Genomic DNA, 16,319 nt, shown 5'->3' with positions numbered 1-16,319 from the left:
AACTAATCCCATTGTATCCTCCAATTCCCTTTTTTTGCAGCACTGCCTGGGAGGGACACGCACGATATGATCAAATTCTCTGTTCTGGCATCTCTTGTACTAACGAGCATTGTCCTCCCAGCGCTTCCCAGGGTGAGTCCGCTTCCCTAGTTCCCAGGTGACCCAATTTTTTCCGCTGCCAGTTTTTCAATTAAGCAGAAATTAATTCCAGTTCTATGAACCGCTGGCCACATTCTGCTCACAGGTACTGATAAAAATGCAGAATTAAATCACTTGCCCTCCGGGGCTGGGTGGAACCCCAACCTCTTCATACCCACAGTGCAAGTTTTCATCAAGCAGGAACGTACCGGCCATCTACTGGCATGGTGAACGGAGGAGTTCAGAGCACAACAGAGGTTTCCTAAGTGGAGGGAGATAAGACAAAGGGAGCTCACGTTCTTCCGAGGAACAGATTTTTATCATATCCCAAAAGCAAGCAGCTGAAAAGATTCCATTCACAAAGGACTGTGCTTTGAGAACGGGTTAGACTGCCTGCCCTTTCGTGCGAGACTGACGACCGCATCCCATTCGGGATGAAAACAAGTTCTTAAACAGGTTATACCTACCGCTATGGCTCACAGCTGTTATCAGATGCTGAAGACTTTTACATACCTAATTTTCTGTACGTTCTTCTTGTCGTTCCCCGCAAGGGAGCCAGAACACGTGCAGTGCGCAGCTGTATTCAGCCATCGGCTCAGACGAACATTACCTTGAAAACCCTGAATGCAAAAAACACTCCCACTAGATCGGCTCCATGTTGAGTGGCAGAGGTAGTATTTTATTTTTTGAGCATCCCTCCTCAAGGACACTAAAGAGTTTGTAAAACATCACTAAACGAAAACAAAACATCGGCAACAACAAAAATGCAAACCTGCTGAAAAGTAAAACACAGCAGCATTCAAATATCGGAAAACATGAGAGCTAAAGTGCTTGAGATAATTTCTTAACTATGCACAGTCTGAAGTCAATCTTCCCCATATAAATGCTATTTTTTAACAGCACCTGCCTGGCTGCGTAGGTTTCTTCACCCGTCTATAGCAGGATAACACTACTAAGCCAGAGCCATTCCCCAAAAGGGCTAGGAGCAATGTATTTCTTTCTATCCCTCATACCAAAAGTAAGTTAATAAATAACATTCAAAGAAACACATTTTCAAGTTCAGGCAGCTGAAGTCGGACTTCAAGGAAAGTGACTGTATGGCTTTCCCATGCAGTGAAGTCACTCGCATGGCCTGAAGCTGAACAAAACTTTGGTGGGATTTATAAAGTGCTGTCTTTTAGTATTTTGTGCCTGTCTTCAGTAGTGTCTTTTTTTTAAACCAGCACCAGGGCCGAGAGTTTAAAAAAATTATGAAATAAAAGAGCAATTTTCAGTGGATGCTGGAGCCAGACAGACATTGCACAGTGCACACAAATATAAAAAAAAAAAAAACAACAAAAAAGAGCAAACCCAAACCAAAAAAAAACCCTAAACCCCAAACCTAACCCAATTATGGTAAAACTTTTCGTCCTTAAAAAACAAACACCCACCAAGCACCAAGAGCAAATTTGAAAGCAACATCTGCCTCCCGGTCCCCTGGCTCGTTCCAGCAAGGATGGTTACTATGTGGGACAAGCTCAGCAGCAACGGTTGTGAGCCTGAGCCTGCAGGCACTCAGTGCAAACCTCTCCCGGCGTTCAGCCCCACGGGAGCGATCCAGTTTTCACCGAAGCCAAAGGGAGCTCCCTACAGACTTCAGCAGACTTTGGATTGGCCCCAGAGATTGACAGCGGGAGCAGGACATCATTTGACAGTCACTATTTTTCTATCCAGCCACAAAAGCCACCCCCTGAAATTCCTGAAGGGGTTTTCAATCTTCCCCTCCGTGCATGCATTTAACATCCATTACAGTTATTAGCAGTTACACATGCATATCAACGGGAGAAAAGTCCCAGAGAGGAATTACTGGTAGTAAGAAAAGAAACCCAGTAGAAATGCTGGGAATTGCTAAAGACCCAACTCCCTCGAGTAAATCCGTTTTTCTGTTTAACCAGCCGGCATCTGCCCGCCGGACTGCAATGCAGGAAGCTCTATAGTGTGTGTGTGTGTGTTCGTGTGTGTGTGTGTGCACGGGTGTGTGGCGCGCGCGGGGTGAGCAAACGGCCCTCGTTCTGCAGCACGGAGCCCATCGGCAAGGCAAGTCGCCTCCTGTCTTGGCATCCCAGCAAGTGTCTCGAGCGCCGGCCCTCGCCGCTCTCACTTGTGAGCCGTGTTGTTGTAATCGTCCTGTGCCGCGGCCGGCAGGGAATGGTCTATCCTGAACTCTTCGTCCAGCCCACCAGGCGCCTTTGCCGAATCCCCCCGGGCTGCGGGTTGGCGACTGTCTGCGCCGCCCCCCTCCAGCCCCAGGATCTGTCTCTGCACCAGCTTGGAATAAAGGCCTCCTTCTTCCATCAGCTCCTTGTGCGAGCCCTGCTGCACCACGCGGCCCTTGTCCAGCACAATGATGTTGTGTGCCTTCTCCACAGTGCTCAGTCTGTGAGCTATGACGAGCACCGTGTGGTTCTGCAAGTCGCCGTAAATCGCCTGCTGAATCTGTGCGGGAGGAAAAGACATTAGTGCCCGAGCATCACCGGCTCCGCTTTGGAAGGGAGAACAGCAGCTTTGTGGCTCCATGTTAAAATACCTCTGGACGGGAGGTTTGCTCTCCTCTGGCTATGCAGAGGACACACGACTCCCTGCAGCACTACCAGCTCCAGCACGTCCATCCCAGCTCCCGGCTCTCACTGTGCAGCCCAAAAGACTCTCCGTCCAGCCAGCCCGCAGGTGCGGTATGCACACAGGTCTGATCCGGCAAGCTGGCTTCTTGTTAGAGCTGGACCACAAATTTGGAGGTCCCGTGGTGTTGGCATGGACTGCAGGAGGCAATACCTGGTAGATGCAGCTGCTCAGAAGAGCAGGACTATTTCTTGGGTGTATCAAGACAAAGCTAGAGAGAGTTGTTTGCCAGCCAAGAGACAGAAAATGGCGCTAAGGTCTAAAGGCAGGCAGATGGCCACCAGGCCATGTCACGCTGACACCCCTGGCTAGCCAAAACCAGCCCCTGGATGGCATCTGATACCACACACACAGCTGAGGACCTGCAAGCCCACAAGCTGCTCCAAGGTCAGATGCTCACGCTGCCCCACATCTCCGGGACCAGGAGATGTGTCCTCACACCTCAACCTTGAGCTAGTTTTCCCTCATGTCATTAAACCAGCAAGGCCGATCTGCTACTGGTAGAGCCGTTTGGTCATGACATCCCAGCCAGATAAACCCAGCTCATTTCACAGGAAGCTCGGGGCCTTTCCTGTCAGTGTGGTTTCTTTGGTGCCTCAGCTGGGACTTTAGCTCGGGCAGTCCTAGTCTGCCTGCTGCAGTACCATTTTTTAGGGTCTTCCTCCGTATCCCATCCTAAAAGGCTGCACAGTGCTGCTGTACGCCAATAAACACTTTTCACATTTCAAAAACCGGCAGAGATCCCTATCTCATCCGGTTTGTCAGGCGTTGGCTGCTGTGAGCACAGGATTTTTCCCTTCTTGGTGGCTACAGCAGTGTTGGAAAGCAAATTCTTGCTCAGGAATTAGCGTCTTACCCAAACCTCTGATTGCACCATGTCAAGACTAAGCTTGTCCACAGGCTGGAAATTGAAGCTACAAGTCTTTCCTCCAAACCCAGATTGCCTCTTTGGCCCAAACACCTGCGTCAGCTACTCACCGCATGCTCACTCTCCGCATCCAGCGCGCTCGTGGCTTCATCCAGGATTAGGATGGGGGGAGTTCGGATCAAGGCCCTGGCAATTGCCACTCTCTGCTTCTGGCCACCTGAGAGTTGGGCTCCTTTTTCACCTGCCTCTGTTGGGTCAAGGGAGAGAGAAAGGGGTCAAAATAAAAATCAAGAGCTGCCACCGAGTTCAGCTCCCAGCCGGCAGCATCAGGATGTTGTCACACTTTGAAGCAAAGCCCAGGTAAATGTTTCCGATCGCTTGGCAGAGCGGTTTAAATGAGTTAAACATCTCTGAGGCTGCAGTCCTTCCCTCCTGCAGCAAGTTCTCCACTGTTGTCCCAGGGTTTGAGGCACCGATGCTCATGGAAACAACACAGAGAAGTCCCTGAGCCTGGGAGATCATCCAAACCCCGAGCCCCCCTCCTGCCCTGGCCCATGCAGCTGGGTCGCTACCATCCCTCCCTGCGAGTCGGGCTCTGGAGGGTGTGCAACCGAGGCACAAAATGCTTTCGAGTGCAAACGGAGGGATTTTGGTACCTGTGTGGTAGCCATCTTGTAACTCCGTGATGAAGGCGTGTGCGTTGGCCTTTTGGGCAGCCTGAACAACCGACTCGAAGGAGGCTGAAGTTAAGCCGTAAGAAATATTATCCGCAATAGAGCGGGCGAACAGCACCGGCTCTTGGCTCACCAGGGAGATCTGCAGAAAGGGAGGGAAGAACAGGCGGTTGGGAGCAGGAGAATTGCCAGCTGGTGTCTCGGATCGTCAGCATTTGCTCCTGCTGGGTAAGGACTCAAGCGGGCAGAGCCTCACCATTAAATGCATCAATACGAGCTTCCAGGGAGGATGCTAATGACGGGGTGCCCAGTGGCAGCCCCAGCCCAGTTTTCATCATCTGCTGGGAAGCCATTTCGCAGGAGAGAAACCTGATGCAACGCTGTAGGTTGGCATCTGGGACGGGCTTCCCCCTCCTAGACCCTGCTGTGGTTTTGCTCCAGCCCTGTCATTCCCATCACTGTTTGCACTTCCCAGAATGGGAAACAAGTTGCTGGGACAAGGCAGGCTGGAGAGACCCTCTCCCAGGGTGTTGCTGATTTCCCGTTCAAGGCCAGTAATCACGCTCAGGACACACGAATGAGCCCCTCCTGCATGTTTAATCCAAAATCAGCAAGTTAGGGACAGAGCTGCTGCAATTCCTTAATTGCTTAGCAACCGCCTCCCTGTCCTACCTTACAGCCGTTGTTGCTCACTCTCAAATTCAGCCTGCTTTGCCAAACACTCAAAACTGAAATAAATTGAGCCCTCCAAATTATTGCTCAGAACTTGGTATGAAGAGAGCCAGCGGGACATGGTCATATTTTAATTGACTTCTCCCCATGCTCCTAACACCACACCAGGCTTTCTAAACTGAAAGACTGGCTTGTCTTTTAATTTTTGCTCAGTAGGGGCAGGGAATGTAAATTAGTCACACTGACTTTGGCTTTCCAGCCTGTCTCTGATCAATTGTTTTCAGGTTTTCCTGCTGACTGGTGAGGCCATTTGCTCCGGGGGCAAACAAAGGCGGCAGTTACTTGCCGAGGAGATGAAGGCTGATCTGTGCTGACACACAGACGAGAGCCGAGGGGCCCGGACCCCTCTCCTGGGCAAACCACCCAGCCCCTCTGGTGCTCCAGCTGGTGCCAGGATCCTGAGAGGTTTAACTCCCCATTAGCTGAGAATTACTCTAAGATCTTAAGGGAGAAAGTGATGGAGGAGTGCGGAAACACTTTTTTTCCAAACGCAATTTAGACAATAATTAATCCAACAACCAAAAACATATTTCTACTGCATTGGCCAAAAAAATATAAAACAAAACATGTTTCTTGTTCTGTTTTCAGAAGACTTCCCCCTCCCTATGAAACCACTCTCCATCCTTTTCCCTTACGCCCCCACAAATTATCTGAATTCATTTCCTGGACCACCTCCAGCCTCCAGCTTTCTGGACATTCCAGAAGCTGCCAGATCAAATCCAAAACAACATGCAACGCTACCATCCATCCCCTCTGATTACGGCAGGCGATAGCTAGAATACACATACAGTCGCTCGTACCACTGAGTGCAGGTACTTGTGATCGTACATGTTAATGGGACGCCCGTCCAGCAGCACCTGCCCGTCTTGCAGAGGATAGAAGTTCTCCAGGATGTTGACACAGGAGCTCTTCCCGCTCCCCGAAGGACCCACCAGCGCCGTCACTTTGCCAGGGTGCAGGGTGAAGGACACATTCTGCAACACGGATGGGAGAGCGTGATCAGGTCCTGGCTTTTCCCAGGGTCCCGGGGCAGTGACTCAGGTACTATGCGAGAAAGGTAGCCAAAATCCAGCCACGGTGACCTTCCACCTTGGGGATGTGTCTCATCAGCCATCTCTCCTGGCTCTGAGGAAGCAAAATTGCTTCAAATTTGCCTGCTGATGTCGCAGGACCTCTAAAAACTGCACAGCAAACTAACCTCTTTGCCGTCTCCCCTTGCCTTGTGACCCCCAGCCCCTCTCCCATGGAAACAGCCTGAGACAGCTTGGCACAAAGCCCTGTACCATGCTGACGCGTTTAATGCCTGAGCGGGGAACAAGGGTTTTATTAATAAATCTCATTCCTTGTAAGGAAGGCCGGCCCTAAACACCCGCTGGTCCTTATAATCTGTTTTCCAGCACGCTGTCGAGCCTGCCTTTACGCATCTCCAGAAGGGCAGCTGACGTTTCCTGCGGGCTGGGGATGGGTTATTGCCAGCATGGAGAAGCAGCTCGTGATGCCTCGTGGTGGGGAGCGCCCTGCGCCCGCGGGGCTCACCTGCAGGACCTGCGTGGCAGAGCGAGTGCGGTAGGAAAAGGTCACGTTTCTGAACTCCACCTTCCCCTCCACGTGGTCTGGGGCCAGGGACCCGTCGTTCACCATCGTTGGCTTGCGGTCGATGAACTCAAACACCTTCTCGGCAGCTCCCACTCCCTGCATCAGGCCGCTGTAGACGGAGCCGACGGACTGGAAGGGAAGAGGCAACGGTAAGACCCTCCCGTGCGATGGAAAAGACAATCGGTGCGACTTGTAAGGAGAATGGCTGAAGCATTCTGAAGTCTATCATCTGACATCAACTACAGTCATGAGACACAGCAAAAGAAAGCTTTTCCTCTATGCAGTGTACAGAGGGGATATATCCAGGGAAAGGGTGCCTAAAGGAGTTTGTGCATGGGTAGACCCAGAGGAAACAGATGCATTGGGAAGAGAAGACATGCACCAGGAGATACATGACCCAAACTTCTACCAGAATCCTCTCCACCTATCTCTCCTTGCTCAAGACCAGCAGCTCCCCAACCCAGTAGTTGAACCGAGTCGGTGTACGGCAGCACATTGCACCAGCCCCAAGGGCACATGTCTCAAATGCAGAGCAGCTCCAGGCTGGACCTTTCTAGACAACCATTTGGCAGCTGATATGGCTGTTCCCTGCTGGAATATGGTCCCAGTGGATTTACTGTTGTGGTTTCCCAACTACACCTGCTGCACACTGACACCAGCTTCCCTGGAATAAACCCCCGACACGTCGGCTCCTTTTGATATTAAACCCAGAGCTGCAGAACAGCTTGTACTGCAACTGCCCCTCCCATCAGGAGGGGGAAAAAAAACCCAAACCAGACCAAACTCACACCAAAACCGCAGCCTGGAAACACCACCAGAGCCTGCAGTCATCTGAACAGATGGCGAGAGCCGGGCACGCTGCCTCCAGCTCCGCTCTGCCGCTGCACAAAGGCTGAAGCACTGCCGAAACCACACTTGGCTGCGAGGAAACCTCGACTTGATCGTTTCTGCCTCAGTTAGCCAAGCTTACGCCTTTGCAAGGGAAAGGCAGCCCTGGGTGGGCTCCACCATCCCCCCCACAATCCCATCTTGCTAACGCGCTGCCAAGGCAGCAGCTTGCAGTCTATTCCAGGAGGGAAAAAAAAAATAAATTAATATAATTAAGTTTTTAACGAAGCCTGAAATTTAACAGGCAGCTTCGTAATCCCTGCATCCTTCACGCCAGGAAACGTGCTTGGGAGACAGCCAGGACTCTGCCCTTCAGCAGGGCCAGCCTGACCCCTCTGGTCCCCATTAAGGCAATCGGGGGACAAGCTGCTCCGGGCGCGTTCAGGTTGTGAGGCCGCAGCAGGAGGGGAGCGGGGAGCAGAGGGGAGAATCAGCCCCCCGGTGGGTGAAGCCACAGCACCAAGGAAATGCGTTGCAGGGACGTCAACACTGGATCTGGCCCTGTGACTGCCCTGGGACCTTCTAGAAGACAAATATCACCTTGATATGGGGTAGCCCAGAGGGATAAAACAGACTCACCTCCATGCAGTCTCCTAAGACGAACTCGTAAATGATGAAGGATATCAGATTTCCACTTGTCATTTGCCCCGAGATCACGAGGTGCCCACCATAGTAAAGGATGCTGACCTGGACCACCAGGAGGGTGAGCTGAAAGCAAGAAAACACCCCAAAATCAGCAAGGACAACTGCGATTTGGTGCACTTGTAATTACTCACACACAGCCCACAATTCATGTGCTGACATTTATTCTTTGAGCCCTGAACTGAGCATCCCTGACAGCGCACAGCTGACAGCCCTAGCAGCGAGCATGGATGTGAGAAGGGAAAAACAACTCAAGTATATGCGTGATTTAAGGAGCTGGGCTGGCATCTTTCAACAAAACAGGAGTCCAGAGGGGCAACAGCCAAGGAGGGAGAATTTATCTGAAATAACAGAGCATCTCATGAATTTTTCTCTTGGACTGACATCCTGAAGTGCAATAATCTACGCGCAAATTATCCAATGCATGCAGTCACCTCGCCACTAAAATACTTTCTGTTATATGAGTGTGACACATTTTAATTTAGAGCACAAAATCAAGCCAAGAGTTAATGCAAAAAATCCTCCTTGCTTGTACAAGTCCCTGAAGCATAACCTCATCTCTTGCCTGAAAGCAGTGTGGGGGGGTACCACCTACTCCAGAAAGGAGACAGATCAGCTCTGCTATGACAAATACCAGCCCCTGCCTTTATTCAGCCACTTTTGTTCCACGCTGCCTGGGTGCTCAGAAGAGCGGCGATGCCCTGGTGCTCTGTGTGACGTCTGCGGGACAGGCTGTAAATTCACACAGACAAAAATACTGGGGGGGAAAAAAAATTCCTCTTCTGTTGGTCTGCCATGACCTGACCTTAAGATCCTGCATTCCCTTCAAGAAAGGCTCTACCGGGGCTGTGCTAAATCCACCATCTTCTTTCTACGTGAGCCCCGCCGGAGCAGTTTTTGAGGGGTTTTGCCTTCTTTGACTCATTGGGATCTGTGCTGACCCAGTTAATGCTCTGGCTTCACCTGGGAGCTCAGAAATGGTGCTAAAAATGCTCAGATGTTGCTTCCAGACTTGGGAAGCCATAAAGTCTCCCATGGCTGCACAAGGGCACGTGATTCGCAAACCCTTCACCAGAGGCCACTTTGATCCTTGAATGTGCAGAGATAAGGGCAGCCTCAGGTGAGGGTTTTGCACAGCCTGAGTTACCAGCCAACGCAGGAGAAGTCCCAAACCATCTGGTCCTGAATGATGAAAAAGCATTTTGAAGAAAAAAAAAAACAAACAACAAAACAAAAACACAAAACCAAGAAAACCCAAACCTAAACCTCAGCAGCCTCCCTCTGCCACCACCCACACACAGAAGATCTCCGTTCCTGAGCAGAAGCTCAACCAACGCCACGGCTGTTTCCCAGCCGGAGCCCCGGAGATGAGCTGGCACAGGCACGCAATGCAGCAGCACAGAAACACGGGGTTTTCCACGACCTTGAGCCGTTATCAATTATATTCTTATTTGCAAGAGAAAACAGACCGTTTGGTGGCACAATGCAGCACTGCCCTAAGGGGGAACGGAATATATTTTTTGAGGAGTGGAAAAAAATTCATAATCAAGAGACAGAGGATTACTGGCAGCAGGCATCAAGGCTGGGCTCACCCCAAAAAGCTCCCTGAATGCGGAGGAGAAGCACGTGCGTCGTGCCACGTGCGTTTTGGGATCCGAAGCAACATCCCCTGCCTGTCCCCAGCCCTGTATGGAAGTGCTGGCCACCTACCCCGCTGGACCAGACGTAGTAGGTGTAAGCCATGGCCTCCCGCTTGTTGAGTTTGTACACCTGCTGCAGCTTCTGCCAGTACACGTTCGCCTCCGCCTCCTCGTTGGCAAAACTGCGGACGGTCTTCATGGCGGAGATGGTCTCCTCGGCAGTGTTGTTGGCCTTGGCCAGGGCGTTCTGCACGTCCTTGGAGAGCTTCTGCGGGGAGCAGGGGGAGGCAGAGGGGGCTCAGCAGGCGCCGGGCTGCCCATGGCACCTCTCCCCACACGCCCTGGGCTCAGGAAAAGAAGGCACAGTGACATTTTCCAAGGCCACAGGCAACGAGGCTGAGCACTAGGATATATCCCACACCTCGGGACGGCCCTGGGGCACTGTGCCAGGAGGGCAATGGATTCCTTGTGCTGTCCCCGAGGAGGGACCTGGGCTGCAGGAGGTGAAGTGCCGTGCCCACAGCCACTTGGGAAGCCTGCGGCAGAGCCGCTGTTCCCGGTGCCCTGATGAGACAGGGTCAGCCTGGGCCAGGAGCCCTTCCAGGAGTTTCCAAGTCAGGGACAGGTCTGGAGACCAAGGGCATCCCCACTCCTCCCACAAGCACCTGACCCACAGGAGGAGCCATGGCTGCAGGATGCAGCACCCAAGGACCCAGCCCCGGCAGCACCCATGCATGCCATGTCCCCAGCACAGTGGAAAGCTCCGACAACTGAAGTGGGGAGCAGCAGTGCAGGACTCGCATGGTCCATGGGACATGGTATTAGCCACGGGGCATGGCCCTTGGCCCATGTGAGCCCCAGGCAGAGGGAGGGAGCTCGGCACTGGATTTAACCCCCATCCAAGTCACTCCAAAGGGAGAGGACAGATTGCACAAGGGCAGGCAGGCACATACGCAACATCCCAGAGCCAAGCTACCTCTCCGGTCAGACCCAAGATGCTTCCAACTCCTCAACACAAAGCAAGTTAAGAGCCGAGGCTATGCTTGTCTGCCCATACACATTTAATGCCACCCTCCTGCCTCCGCTGCCGGGAGCAAAGCACCCGAGCATCAGTCCCACCAGCTCCAAGGCCACCCACAATCTCCACGATGGCTTCACAAGGGGAACAGCCCGGCGTCGCGGCACACCATGGCCATGCCAGCCACCCCTGCCTACCTTGTAGTACTTCCCATAGACATCAGAGACCAGCATGATGATGGGGAAGCCCATGAAGGTGACGAGCGAGAGTTTCCAAGAGAGGCTGAACATGAAGAAGATCACCCCTGTGGCCTTCACCACGTTGCGCAGGAAGATGTTGATGTTCTGGGATACCAGGTCGCTCACGATGGTTGTGTCCGACGTCAGGCGGGAGATGACATCCCCTGCAGCAACGAGGGGTTGGGAAAGGGGAGAGCAGGGACATGTCACCACAGCAGGTCACTGCCTAGCTGTGTCCCATGTCCCATGCCAGGGGCCAGATGGAGCTCCCCATTCAACCCAGCCCGTTGCTGGGGGTCTGACAGGTGGCATGGAAGAGGGGTGACCCTGCAACGCTGGGGATGTGAAGCAAAAGAGAGGAGCTCGAATTGCTGCATGCATGAGGGACATGAAATGCACCTGAAGCTACACCCCTGGGTCACCACAGATGGCTGCAGGACAGCGAAGGGGCCTGTCACAGCACCCTACGCTGGAGGGCACCCCATGGGCACGCAGAAGGGCAGCAGGCGTGTGGGTGGAGTGTTTGCTGGGCTGCTGAATGCACCTCCCTGTGCTGGGAGCTGACAACCCAGCCCCGAGTTCATTTCTAAATGATGCTGAACGTTACAGCCCGCAAACATCACCCTGAATTCCTCAATACTTGGCCCGTGTTGGAGTCCAGCTGAATTCCCATGCTTTTGTGTAAGTCCAGGGTTACCCATATCCCACTTACAATAACATCTCCGGTGTCCTCAGCTACCGGGGCATCATGCAGCGATTGCTAAATATGGCAACAGCCTCAAAACTAAAAATACCACCGAGAAGAAATTAAATGTGGGAGAAGTTACAGCAGGCTGGGACCACACCAGAGTGGCACAGACCAGGACAGGACTGAATGGCAAGCAGGGAAAGCCACAAGCGTGCCCAGCAAACTTCACACATCTGCGGTTTCCCATGCCCGGAGCAGAGCTGGAGGGCGGCTGATCAGCAGGCACCGACGGGAGGTACAGGAGGAGGAAAGTAGGTGTTTTGGGGATGAGCACGTCAGCCCCCGGGACTGCTGGATGTCAGGCTGATCAGTAGCAATGGGACATCCCCAGGGTGCAGGGCAATCCTGTCCCAACCCCATGGTGGGAGGCACTTGAAAGGGAAGAGCTTTCTGCTGCTGTTTCTACACACGAGCGCTTGGGTGCCGTCTCTGGCTGCCCCCAATCTGCTATGCTAGGGCAAACCAAGGGGAAAAAAATACCGGGATGGGATAGAGGGGTTAGAGCAAATGCAGGGGCAAGAGGAACCAACCTGTGCGATTCTCATCAAAGAAACTCATCTCCTGAGACACCAGCGACCTGAAGAGGCAGTTGCGAAGGCGAATGTTCAGTCTTGCAAATATGAGTGTAAAAACGCCACCCCGGATACCTGCGGCAAATGAGCTAATTGCAGATAAGAAACGTTATAGACCAATGGACACGAAACCCGCTCCTCAGCAACACAAACACCCCGACGCCCAGGCCAAGGGCTTGGGCAATGCTGTGCTGGTACCACTTTCCACCCCGGGAAGCGATGGCTAATCCAGCCCATGTGTCTTCGGGACACCACCAGCATGGCTGGTCCTAACCCCAGTAGTGACAAGCTTCAGGAGGGGACGCGGCGCTGCTGGGACAGCATTCTCTGGGGAGCCTGTTCCCTGTGATTGCTCCTGCTCCCCCACCACCAGCAGACGGATGTGGAGGGCTACGCACCGGCCTCGTGAGAGCCACCACGGCCTCTCTGCACTGTGACAGCACAGAGAAATCAAAGCGCGTCCCTGGGGTCTGGCAGGAACCTGGTGGAGCATCTGAAGGTGAGACAGCCCGTGCCCAATGCCACCGCGAGCTCCTGTGGGAAAACTCCAAACTCATCCTCACCAGGGACAAAACCAGCCCCTGCGATTACCTTCCTATGGCGAGCAGTGACATGACCAGCACCGCCGTGGAGAAGCGGTCCATGCTCTTCTGCACCACGATGCCGTCGATGGCCAGCCCCGTGTAGTAGGGCAGGAAGGTCTCTCCTGCCAGACAAGCACAGGAGAAGGGGTTTCAGCCCCACCACACGGGATTGGCACAGGACCTGTATTTCCAACTGCGATGGCCCATGGACTACCCTATCCCCACCATGGAGATACTCGGCCATCACATGAGATGTCTCAGGAGGTGCAGCCGTTAGTGGCACATGGGGATGTTTAATTTCCCAGTGTATTTTACCCCTATTGCATTTTTTTTGCCCCACTGCATTTTCTTTACCCAGCCTGTGCAGGATGTGCCACCCAGCACCCCCAAAAAAGCAAGCCTGGGGTGCTGCCAAGTCCTCCCCACCATGGCTCCTTCCCTCACGGTGAGGATGGGAGCAACCGTGCCCCCCCCACGTCCCTTCGCTCACCCAGTGCAGCCACGAGGAGGAAGAAGGAAGCGATGCCCAGGAAGAAGGCATCTGGCTTGGTGTAGGACAGCAGCTTATGGATGGTAGGACCTGCTGCCTCCTCCCGCTTGTCCCGTGGGGCACCACCGTCGCAGCTCTCCTCCGCCTCGGCACGGGACTCGGAGCCGGGCCCCAGCGCCTCGCGGGAGGAGGTGACACAGGCCAGCAGCTGCCACAGCCCGAAGGTGGCTGCCAGCGCCACGTAGGTCCAGGCAAAGAGCCCCCAGAACCAGGGGTCCCTGATGGTCCTCCGCACCTCCGAGTAGAGCAGCAGCTTCGCCATCATGTAGATGCCCATGAGGAGGCAGACAACGGCGATGAAGGTCCGCGATGCCCTGAGACGCCGGGGGCCATAAGCTGTGTTGGTGGCCACCCCGATGGCAGCCCCCAGCAGGACGCAGCTGCGGTAGAGGCAGCCCCCCCAGATGTCCAGCAGCGAGTTGAAGATGTTGAAGTGCCGCAGGTCCTGCAGGATATCCCGGCCACCCCGGCCGTGGGCGTAGAGCAGTGTGGTGACCACCACATCAGTCCCACTGAGCGCCAGCGTGCTGGCCACTGCCTTCCAGGCACGCATCTTCGCCACCGGGCTGGGGGCGTCACCGAGGCGGTGGAGGGCAGCCCTAGGACAGGGAGGACATGGTCCTGTTGGCCTCTGCTGTGGAGCAAGAAGAAGGGGACGGGGTTGTTATTCACCCTGTGGAGGTGGTGGGGAAGGGGAAGCAGGATGGTGGGACAACCGTGCCAGCACCCCACCAGCCCGTCCTGACCCCAGACACCGCTATCTACTCCTTCCTCCCCTCCCCTACTGCATACGCTCTGAGATGCTTCATAAAATGAGAAGCACAAATGAAGACAAACTTCATTTGTCTGCCTCCGCCTGTCCTGAATCCCTCAGCAGAAATCTGCGCATCTCAGTGGGAATCTTCATCCCCCGCCTTGCTGTGGCGGCTGTGGGGCCACGAGGTCCCCGGCAGCTGGGCGATGCCGGGACATGTGTGCAGCCCGCGTGTCCTGTGCTACGGAGCCACGTAGGGGTTAAACTTGGACATTTGTGATCTGAGAGTCCCTCCTCACCTTTCCCAGGACAAAGCTGAAACCGAGCACTCAATTGTTTGATCAAGCACGGTCAAACTCGTATGGAAGCAGAAGGGAGAGCAGCTTGGCGTTGTAACAGACACCCCACCCCCCTCATCCCCCCCGCCATCAAAAAAAGAATAAATCATAGGTACAGCAGCCTGTCACACTTTTCTGTCCTCAGCCCTCTTCAATATTAATTCGGAGTAACCCACTAAACCCGCTGCGCTGCCAGCGTGCAATTCAGTGACACAACAAAAATCCCAAGAGGAAATCAAAAGGGGGTCTTGGAAATCAAGAGCTGCATCCCACGGGAGAGGGAGGCTCTGGGGCGGAACGCTGCCTTCGCTGTCACCCATGGGTCTGACAGGTGACGGCGATGGTGGGGCTGGATCTGAATTGACACAGAAAAGGGCGAAAAGCTCAACTTCCTTTAAACCGAGCGAGCTGCTCACCTGCTCCTGCGCCCTGCCCAGAGGTGCCGCAGGTTGGCACGAGGGAGGTACCTGATCCTTGGATTTGTGCTGGCCAAGCAGCTCATGACGGCGCGCGGTGCGGAAGGCATGGCACAAAGGATGCCATGCTTTGGCCACGCTCCGGCCTGCGTGACCGCAGCCACCTCTGCAGCCGTCCGAAAGCAAACCACGGGGAAAACCAAGGGCAGCCCTCGGCACCGGTCAAGCAGCACCGAGAGCGGCTGGGTGGTTGGGCAGGCGGGATGAAAAGCTACAAAGTGGAGTAGAACAAGGCAGGAGCTGGAATCTGGGGGAAGAAGGAGGGTTTGTGGGGTGGGTGGGGATGGAGGGATGGAGGCAAAGCGGAGCAGCGGTGCCAGGGAGGAGCCGGACACGCTTCCCAGGGTGCTCGCTGCTGCCCTCCGCTGCAAAGCTGCGCGGATCCGGCCCGGCGGCGACGGAGGAGGAGGAGGAGGAGGAGGAGGAGGAGGAGGAGGAGGAGGAGGAGGAGGAGGAGGAGGAGGAGGAGGAGGAGGAGGAGGAGGCATCCACCGCAGCTCCCTGCCACCCGCAAAGGTGTCCCCAGCGACAAAGCAGGAGATGCCGAAACTCCCCAGCCTCCCCCCGGCCTAGGAGATGCTCGTCCCGGGGGGGGACGCCGCTGCTCGCCAAGGGGAGGGGGAACACGCGTTTCTCCCCCCACCCCACTTTTTTTTTTTTTTGCAGAATCAAGGGCAACGCGCTCCAGACCCCCCCACACCCCCCCCACCCGAACCGGGTCTTACCGATTGCAACGGCGGGGATCGGCCCGGTCCTGGCCGGCGGCGGCGGCGGAGGCGCGTCCCGGGAACAAGGTCGGTGGGGGGCGTGGCTCCTCTCATGGCCACGCCCCCTTTTGACCACGCCCCTTTGCTGCGGCGCCGTCCCGGTCCCGCCCCCCCCCCCCCGTTCACCGGGCACCCCGGCCCCCCGCTACCGCCCTGCCTACACCCTGCCCCAGCAGCCCAAGGGGTTTTCCCCACCTTAAAAACGTTTTGTTTTTTTTTTTTCAAAAATTAATATTTTTATTATTTGTTTTTATATTAATTTATTGGTTTTACTGAATTTCTGTAGCGGAGGGAGAAAATACAACACGCGGCTTGGCTTTCAAAAACCACCAGGGCAAGGGCTCGACGCTGGGTGTTTGGGTGTTGGTTTTTTTTAAATTAACCCCTCAATAGCAGCTCAATATCATGTTGTTTGTTTTTTTTTTGTTTAAATTACC

General features: G+C 54.3%; 1 protein-coding gene across 1 annotated transcript; it reads right to left on the bottom strand.

Annotated features, from left to right (window-relative positions):
• Positions 1 to 790: 790 nt before the first annotated feature.
• On the bottom strand, positions 791 to 16,036 carry ABCB9 (ATP binding cassette subfamily B member 9). Its single transcript, XM_074606295.1, has 12 exons — positions 15,841 to 16,036; positions 13,488 to 14,181; positions 13,005 to 13,119; positions 12,372 to 12,502; positions 11,052 to 11,257; positions 9,907 to 10,104; positions 8,134 to 8,262; positions 6,607 to 6,795; positions 5,871 to 6,044; positions 4,321 to 4,480; positions 3,775 to 3,911; positions 791 to 2,613 (listed from the first exon to the last, which is right to left on the bottom strand). The coding sequence occupies exons 1-12, from the start codon at positions 15,934 to 15,936 to the stop codon at positions 2,275 to 2,277; spliced, it is 2,568 nt and encodes an 855-aa protein (XP_074462396.1). The 5' UTR covers positions 15,937 to 16,036; the 3' UTR covers positions 791 to 2,274.
• Between the last annotated feature and the right edge of the window lie 283 nt (positions 16,037 to 16,319).

Source organism: Larus michahellis, chromosome 13, assembly GCF_964199755.1.
Source record: "Larus michahellis chromosome 13, bLarMic1.1, whole genome shotgun sequence".
Classification (NCBI taxonomy): domain Eukaryota; kingdom Metazoa; phylum Chordata; class Aves; order Charadriiformes; family Laridae; genus Larus; species Larus michahellis.
Note: the sequence above shows the minus strand (reverse complement) of the source record. Positions and strands in the feature narration are given on the sequence as shown.

Coding starts and splice junctions, on each gene's coding strand:
- ABCB9 (XM_074606295.1), bottom strand. CDS start 15,936: ATGAGAGGAGCCACGCCCCCCACCGACCTTGTTCCCGGGACGCGCCTC. Junction 8,263..9,906: donor ACTACGTCTGGTCCAGCGGG/GTAGGTGGCCAG, acceptor TCTTGCTTTCAG/CTCACCCTCCTGGTGGTCCA. Junction 6,045..6,606: donor CTGCCACGCAGGTCCTGCAG/GTGAGCCCCGCG, acceptor TCCGTGTTGCAG/AATGTGTCCTTCACCCTGCA.